This window comes from Olea europaea, unplaced genomic scaffold (assembly GCF_002742605.1).
Source record: "Olea europaea var. sylvestris unplaced genomic scaffold, O_europaea_v1 scaffold997, whole genome shotgun sequence".
NCBI lineage: Eukaryota > Viridiplantae > Streptophyta > Magnoliopsida > Lamiales > Oleaceae > Olea > Olea europaea.
Window position 1 is genome coordinate 43,225 of NW_019268485.1, and position 9,341 is coordinate 52,565.

General features: G+C 38.9%; 1 protein-coding gene across 1 annotated transcript; it reads right to left on the reverse strand.

Annotated features, from left to right (window-relative positions):
• Window positions 1–7,954: 7,954 nt before the first annotated feature.
• LOC111392930 (zinc finger A20 and AN1 domain-containing stress-associated protein 5-like) lies at window positions 7,955–8,702 on the reverse strand. Its single transcript, XM_023018341.1, has 2 exons — window positions 8,605–8,702; window positions 7,955–8,204 (listed from the first exon to the last, which is right to left on the reverse strand). Exons 1-2 carry the CDS (start codon window positions 8,700–8,702, stop codon window positions 7,955–7,957), a joined length of 348 nt encoding a protein of 115 aa, XP_022874109.1.
• Between the last annotated feature and the right edge of the window lie 639 nt (window positions 8,703–9,341).

Sequence of the window (9,341 nt, forward strand, 5' to 3'; positions counted from 1 at the left end):
CCACCAGTGTTGGTGTCACCAATCCAAGGATGGCCAATGAAAGTGTATGTATCGGTTGAAAAAGAATCAATAGCTGGAATGGTCGTGCAGAAAAATCAATTTGGTGAAGAAAGGGCAATTTACTACTTAAGTAGACGGTTAACGAAATGAGAATGTAAGTACTCTACTATCGAAAAATTGTGTCTTGCATTGTATTTCGCATGTACAAAATTAAGGGCTTATTTACGACCCGTAACCGTTTATTTAATTTCTAAAGTAAATTTAGTTAAGTATATGTTCTCGCGCCCTATTTTACACCAAATGGTAGGCCTTTGGACATTAGCTTTATCAGAATTCGAGATACAATATATACTTCAAAAGGCAGTCAAAAATCAGGCTTTGGCTAACTTTCTAGCCGATCATCCATGCCTGGACATGCCTAAAGAAATTGAACTAGAAATTAATTCGTTCGAGTTAAAACCTTGGGTGTTGTATTTCGATGGGTCAAAAACCTCTAAAGGTGCAGGAGTAGGAGTAGCATTGATTAATCCTTTAGGGATTTGCTACAAGTTCGCATTCACTTTAGACAGAATGTGCACCAACAATCAGGCCGAATATGAAGCCTTAATTGTAGGCCTAGAACTAATGATAGATATGGGAGTAAGAAATGTGATCGTTAGGGGTGATTCTCAATTGGTAATCCACCAATTGATTGGTGATTTTAAATGCCAAAGTGATTCCATTATAAGTCAATATGAGATCGCCCAAGAATTGTTAGAAGAATTCGACCAAGTAGAACTTCAATGCGTTAATAGGATATATAATGACGTGGCAAATGAGTTAGCCCAAATCGCCTCAGGGTACTCAAAGGTTTTGAATTGGAAGTCTACTTGTGAGTATGGAATCATATTGCCCGTGACTCAAGGAAGGGCGAAAAAGATTGAACTTCACTGCATACAAGATGGAGATGCAATGGATTGGAGAACAGAGATTAAAAGGTTCCTTAAAGAACTTAATGGAGGGATTAGTAGGAAAATGAAGCTGTGTTTGCTGAACTATACACTAATAGATGAAGAGTTGTTTAAGAAACGCTCTGATGGTATATTACTAAAGTGTGTAAGTTTGCAAGAATCCAAAACGATCATGGCTAAGGTGCACGAAGGGATATGTGGAGCTCATCAAGCTGGCCAAAGGATGAGATGGTTAATTATTAGGAGTGGATATTTTTGGCCAAAGATAGGAGAATTATGCGTTCAGTATGCAAAGAGTTGTTTAGCATGTTAAAAGCATGGTCCAATACAAAGGGCGCCAGCACGAGAGATGGCACCTATTATTAAACCTTTGCCGTTCAAGGGTTGGGCGATAGACCTGATAGGGAAGATTTATCCCCCATCGTCCAAGCAACATATTTTTATTATAGTCGCAACCGACTATTTCACCAAGTGGGTAGAGGCGGTACCTTTGAAAGAGATCACCCAAAAGAATGTCATAGAGTTTATCCGTGATCACATCATTTATAGGTTTGGAATTCCACAAACGTTGATGGTAGATCACGGAACATCTTTGAATGGGGATCAAGTGAACAAATTTTTGAGCGAGTTTGGGGTTAAATTAGTAAACTCCACACCATATTACGCTCAATCCAATGGACAAGTAGAATCTTTTAATAAGATTCTAAAAAGTATCATCAGAAAGATGATAGACGAAAATGCCAGAAATTGGCACGAATGTCTGAACAAGGCCTCGTGGGCTTAGAGAACATCACCTCGGTCAAGTACCAAAGTTACTCCTTTCCAACTTGCTTATGGACAGGAGGCCGTTTTGCCTATGGAAATCAACATGCAATCGATTAGAGTGCGCTTGCAACATAAGTTGAATGATGATGAGTATTCCGAATCACTAGTTCAAAATTTATTGGTGTTGGACGAATTAAAGTTGGACGTCTTAGATAGATTGCAAGTTCAAAAACAAAGAATGGCTAAGTTTTATAATAAAAAGATCATAGCCAAGTCGTTCAGCCTGGGTGAACTAGTGTGGAAGACGATACTCCCTTTGGATAGCAAGGATCCAAAGTACGGGAAGTGGTCGCCCAATTAGGAAGGACCATACAAAATAAACAGTGTGTTGCACAATGAAGCGTATCATTTGGAAGATTTAGATGGCACCAAGCACGTGAGATTCATTAACGGCAAATTTTTGAAAAAATATGTTCCTTCTTTATGGGAATGTGAACAGATAAAAGTATAATCAAAATATGTTGAACGATTAAGGATAAGAAGGTCAGAGTGAAATACGTTCAAATAAAGTCCTTTATTATCAAACATTCAATACAAAGATGCAAAAATACAAAAAATGGATGTTTTACAAACTACAATTAAAAGTAAGCTAATCTCCCGGTTGATCGCTGAGTAAGAGGGTGGACTAGCCTCGCACCGCCTTCTTAAATGCATCGCTGCAATGGTGGGATCGCTGAGTAAGAGGGTGGACTAGCCTCACCACCTTCCTAAATGCATCGCTGCAATGGCGGGCAAAGAGGCTGAGAAGCACTCTCAGCAAGCAAGGTGGCCCACAAGCATCCTAAAAATTGCCTTCTATCATCGACTCCTTGTAAAGGACAAAGAGACGATGGGAAGAACTTCGATGGTAAAAACTTTGCTGCTGGCCAAAAAATATTTCCTATACCTCCCACACCAAAGGTGACATCAAGGCAAATAGTAAAATGAGCGGACTAAACAATCCATTTTTATAGAAGGACGAAGGTTTCGGATCGGATTAATTGTCAGAGTGCCAAACAATGGTAGCAAATTGGTTTCGAAGAAGAAAATGAAGATAAAGATGGAAGATGGAAAGTGCGAAACATACGTACATTTATAGGGGGGTGGAGATGAAGAGACAGAATATGAATAGCCACATTCTGCCTAGTAAATGAAATTAAGTAGCCCAAAGTCTTGGAAAAAGAGGTGGAAATGTCAAAAGAAAATATGCAAGATTTTTTAGCACAAAGCAATTAAATGCTTGAAGAATTGGCGATTAAAAGACAAACGTCAAATAAATGCATGAGAAGTTAATATATATGTTCATTAATGATGAACGAGGTTCAAAGGGGAAAATCAAATGCGAAATTACAAAAAAAAAAGGTGTCATATGTCTTAATTACAGTCCACCCCACACTGAACGAATTCGCTCCCTAAGTTTTTCCCAATCCTCGTTCTGCCGAGAGGAAGTGATGTTCAATTCGGCCACGACATCATCATCAACTTCTAGCTTCTTGTACTGCTCAACCAAGGACTTAGTTCGCTCAATTCCTGGGAGGCGTTGTGCTTTTTAGCAGCCATTCTCGCCTTGCAGTCGTCCATTTTGGCTTGAAGTTCCTTCATTTGAGCAGCCAAATTAACCATCAAAGAGTCTTCAATCATGATTTCGGAAGAGATTTCTTTCAACTAGTCCTCAGCCTTGTTGATCTCCAGACGCAAAGACTCTTTCTCAGATACGGCTCGAAGATATTGAGTACTTTTGGCTTTTAGTTCAGCATTGTTGGCCAGCAAGGAGAGGACCTCGGAGTGGATAACTTTCAACGTCGCTTTAAAATCGGCAGAAAGATTGAGCGACGGAAGTGTCAGTGCTTGCTCCAACTTCGCATTCAAATGCTCAAGTTTATCCTTGTGTCTGGCAGCACTAGCCCTACCAATGTCCATATCCATGAAGGACACATACTCAAATATCGACTGCTTGAGGAACTTCAAATCTTCCTCTGAAAAAGCAGCAGGACGATCAGATGGAGCAGGGCGAGATGTCTTGACTTGCTCCTAGGAAGCGAACAAGTCTTGGATAGAACGCACAATCTTGTCAGCATCCTGCAAAGAAAATTGCCAATATTGAAGATTCTCACTACAACAAACAAGATGGAAATAAAAGTGAAGCAAAGATTATCTCATCAACAATCGTGGAAGATGGCATATCCTCAGCCAAGTTTGCCACCTGTGACTCCTCCATTCGTGAGGACTTCCCCTTGTCTGAGCGAGAAGATGTTGCCACAACAGGCAGACTCATAGGAGTATTTGCAGAACTCAAGAGCAACAAATCAAAAACCAATAGCACAAGCAAAGGTAAGGCATCAAAAAACTGAATTACCTTCTGCTTCAATGTTTGGGGGGTTGATGCCCTGGGAAGAAGGTGGCTCATCCATGGGTTGTGATGAGGATTCTGGGACTGAAGATGTCTCTTTAAGCGTGGTCCTCATCAACCGGTTTGGATGAAGCAGCCTCAGCGGAGGATGATGGAGTAGGAGCTGTCAATGCCAAAGCTTTTAAAGAGGCTGAACTTTTCTGAGAAGTCCAAATAAATCATCAGCACACAGAAAAGTTTTAAGTATGAAAGGTATGCTTGTGAATGGGAGATCATCCTCCTGATGATAAGAGGGGTATCATCAACATCATCCTCCAGAATGGGAGATGCTGAGGCTGGCCGTTTGCGGCTTGGGGCACTCTTGGCTGTAGTAGGCTGGCAGGGAGAGAAGAGGATGGACGAGCAGACTGTTTAGCGCGACGAGGTGGAGAAGGACTCCGAATGGACAAAGGAGTGACTAAAACAGGAGGAGGAGAAGAAATGCTCGATTGGTCCAGTGAATGAAAGGCACGATTGGCATCAGTCGCAAATAATCTGCGCTTCATTGACGGTCAAAGCTGTTCAAAAGGGGGATGGACGGCATGCCTAGAATTGAAGGGGGCTAACGAAAAATAGCTTGTTAAAAGAAGATTGCGAGCATTTATAACCTCTGCCTCCGCCTTATTAACAATATGGAAGCGGTCAATCAAGTTCCTTGAATAGCAATGAGGAACAGGCCAAGTTTGGCCAAAACCAAGTTGGCGAGCAAAAAATTGGGGAGCATAAATTTCTACCCCTGCCTTGGCATTGGTCCCAGTTAAGATATCATCAAAAAACTCCCTCCCGACTAAAAACTGGATCCAAATAAGCAGAGAGGTGCTCACGCTATCTATAGTGGAGGGGGGATGTACATAGTTTGGAGTCAAAAAAAGAGGAAAAGGAAAAAAGGAAGGGATTGAATCCAAAGAATAAAAGAATGAAAAAATGTCCCTTCTAGACATATTTACAGGAGCCAAATGCTTAATGGCTAGCCCATAGCATCTAGCAGAGGAGCGAGAAATTGATGGAGCACTAAGCAATGGAAAATAGGATCTCAACCACAGTTAAGTGAACCAAAGAGGTCCACTACCAGTGGGAGATGCACCATTCTTCAATTCAGTTTGAAGAGAAGTCATGCCTCTATAAAGGGCAGCCAAAAAGAAAGAACATAAATTCAAAGGCCTGCCACGCGCTAATTCGTGCGCTATGGGTAAATAACTCAGGGAGGGCTTTATGCTTGGCACACACAAAACATATTTACAAAGCCAAACTAGAAGAAAAGCCACTCGCTCAGTATGGAAAGTCTCAGCGCTCAAATGATTGTGAAGGGTTTGCAGGCTTGAATAAGACTCGGTGTAGTTTTTACCAAACTTTGGGGCGCCACCAGAAACCAAGATACCAGGAAAAATGGTATCGCTCAAAGGTGGTAGATTCACTAGGGCTCCAACATCCCTTAAAGTAATAGACATGGGGCCAAGAGGGAAAATAAAGGTATTATACTTGGAAGACCAAAAACTCAAAGCAATCGAAAAAAGTGCTGAATCAAAAGTAGGGGGGCGAATAGAGATTTCTAACAAATCAGAAATCCTAGCATTATCAAAAAGTGCCTTAGTAGGACCATGGCCCACAAGATGAGCATGCCACCTACGGAAAGCTACATCAGATTTAGGCCAAGTGCGAATACCTCTTTCGCGAAGTGGCCCCAACGACAGAAAGTTTAGAAATGGAGGGCCTTGAGTACAAGGAAACAGCTGGCCCACCGCCTCCTGTTCGACTGTCTCTACATTGTTGAAGAAAGGACCTAGGTAGAACTCATTGAGTTCGACATTGGCGGGCGCGAGAAAACTAGAAGTTATGTATGGACGACTCAGAAGTTTCTGAAAGTCATCAAAACGAAAGGAGTCACCTGCTTGAAATTGCGAAGTGGCCATTAGGGATGAAACGGAGTTTTTTCAGAGTTACGTAGCAGGGAAGTAAAAGATGAACAGTAAATCGTGGGAGAGACGTGAAAAGGTGAGGCGTGATAATGGTGCAGTGAAATGGCGTGTTTGGGAGTTATAAGGGTTTGCAAAACGTCGCACCTTTTCAAGATATGGAAGAAAACAATGATTGAAATTCTTGGGAATTTCGAATGTTGCTGGAAACACAAAGTGAATATGACAAAATTTAATAATTGGTATTAATTCTGCCATATTGGGGGGTAATTGTTGACACATAAAAATTCAGCCCAAATCGAACGGCCCAAGGAATGAAGCCCAATTGGAGGATCCCCAAATCAGATAGCCTAAAGAGCGAAGCCCAATCAAACAATTCAAGATGAAGGCCCAAGAACGCGGTAACGCCATCGCCCAAGTTTGCAAGTCGTCCAGAATCTGAGCGAATGGAGTGCCATGCAGTCGCCCAGAGCTGTTACTCTATTCTCGCCCAAACCTTCAAGTCGCCCAAGGTCTTAGCAAACATAAAGTGTTGTGGTTATCAAGAAATGCAGTTATCAAAACAGTTATTAAAGCAGCCCTATCACGTTCCACGATTCAAGGAATTCAATCGAAAATGGTTGAACGACGAAGAGTAATGGCAGCAGTTAAAAAAGGCAGTTTCATGACAAGTTGGCCATTACGAGGAAAGTGGGCAGTTGTAGAACGATCAAGCAGTTTTTAGGCGGTTGCTCACAAAGAGATCATCCATGAAGTATAAAAGGGAGAAAAGACATAGAGCAAAGGACCGAATAAAAAACTTTCGAACAGAGAACATGTAATTTTAAAATCGTTAGCTTAGATTTAAACACTTTTTTCAGTAACTCGTGTGCTTGCACCCCTTAGAGACATTTTGTTTTTAATTTCCAATTGTAAAGTCATCGCCAATAAAAGAACACCCCTTTTTGGGACTTTGTCTCAAGAGGGCTATCCCTTACACAATCGTCTGATCCCTTTTAATTGTTAGCGACTAACCCGCGCGAAACACACTTAAATCACTTGGTGGTAATACTTTCTTCCTATTTTCATGTGCATATGATATTTTTGGTTCTTTAACTTTGTTATTGCTTATATATTCTTTCCATTAAGGTTCGAGATATATAGTTGGGTTCTTGTTTGTTGGCAATTCAAGAAATACTGTGAGTTTTCCATTTATTTTTTTTCCCTTTTTTCCATTTTCATATGAATTGTGCAATTTTTAAGTTCTTCCATTTTTTTTATTTGTAACGTATTTTTCCATATATATATATATATATAAATCAGATTTTTATTAAAATTTATTTATGATTTAATTAATTAAATATTTTTATGTCAGAGATCTATTCAATTTGGTAACAAATTATCGAATTTAGTTATTCACTTATTTTCTTTAATTTCAAATTAGAAATTTTATGTCACAAATTATTTTACAATCTCAATTCAAAAAATTTATTGGTCATAGTTTGTTCATCAATCACAAATAAAAAAAAAAAAGTATAAGTCACGATTTATTTATTGGTCACAAATTACAAATATTATAAGTCACAACTTATTAAACAATTTTAAATTATCAAATTATTGGTCACAGATTAACAAATTTTTAAGTCACACATTATTTCTTGGTCACAATTTATCTTTTTTATTGGTCACATATTCTTTATTGGTCACAAATTAACCAATTTAATGGTCACGGTCAACCAAATCATTTGTGACCACAACCAACACTTGTGACCACCACCTCAATTTCTCCTCCTCTATTAATTGAAGATGTGTTAAAGATGGAGATCGAGTCAGGCCGCAGGCTGTCCAATTTTTTATCAATTACATTTCACGTTACTTGTGGATTGATACATATATGTATAAATTTGATAATTGTTTCTTTAAATATTAACAATTTTAGCTGCTTTAACCATCGAATTTTTCCTCGAGATGGCCTCTCTTCCAGGGGCTTTGTAGTCGTAGCTGTAGTCATGACTATAGGAATAACGATGGTCGACATAAAAGAGCTCGCCACATCTGTAACTAAATCCAGTCAAATCGACCTTCCTCCGACAACCAGAGCATCTATTCACCTCTCGCTTCACTAGCACAACCTCCGTCAAATCCAAATCCTCTTTCTTCAAACCCTTACTGATCTTTTAGATCCTACAACTGCCATGACCACAGTCGCAGATCATTGGCTGGAGCAACACCGCATTTAACACATAGCGTGATGGCCTCCGGTATGACCTTGAATTCCGTCTCTTCTTTCTCTATTTTTTGTGCCATAGTTGCAAAAGCAATTCAAAAATTTTTGAAAATTAACACGAAAGTCTTATAAAGAAATATTATTGATTTAAAGAAAAGAAAATGAGAGGTAGAGAGTGCAGCCACTGGCAATGCGTGACAGAGAGAGAGAGTGAGGGAGGGGGGGAGAGAAGCGAGATATAGAGAGAGAAAGGAGGGGAAATTGATTGGGGTTTGAGTTGAAAATTGTATATTTAATATTTAAATATGAAATATCTGATTTGTGAAATGTGAAACTTCTCACCTGATTTTAGAATACATATCTTTCAAAGTAGCCCGGGGTGTAATTTCCCCATTAAGTTTCTTGTTTATTAGAGTGTGTAATGTATTGAAACTCTGCATCTTGGATGTGTTTTTTGAGATGGGGTTGGTACAAGGGTGTCACTAAGTTGGGCTCTACAAAATAAGTGGTTGTGTTCATATATGTAAAAATAAAAAAACAATAATAAAACGAAATTACAAAGTGCCTTCATTTGTAAAAATAGTATAACTTATTGTAAATTGTAAGTTTATTAATGATTGACAATTGCACCCCTACAGCATTAGAAATTATTATCATTGTATCCCTAATCCTTCCCTATAAATATAAAGCTTTGGTCCATTACAATACACACAAGTCTATTGACTTTTATTCTCTCTTCTCCTTTTCTCTCTTTTTTTATAACACGTTATTAGCACGAACGTTTAATTCTTCAAAGTCTAATGAAGGTAGTCATTTTTTTAAACAAAATTATCTATTATGTGTACCAAAATTAATTTGGTGACATGTGATTTTTTTATACACATGCATATAGCATGTCAATTTGTGTATATTTGAACTTTCTGCTGTAATCTATCAATATTTGCATTCAATCTATGATGTTAACAATTACTTTATGAAGTTTTGGCCTATTCATACTCAATCGTTTGTAACAAAATTTGTATAAATTTATGCCACAATCGTTGTGTTTGGCAATTAATGTTTATATATAAATTTATATC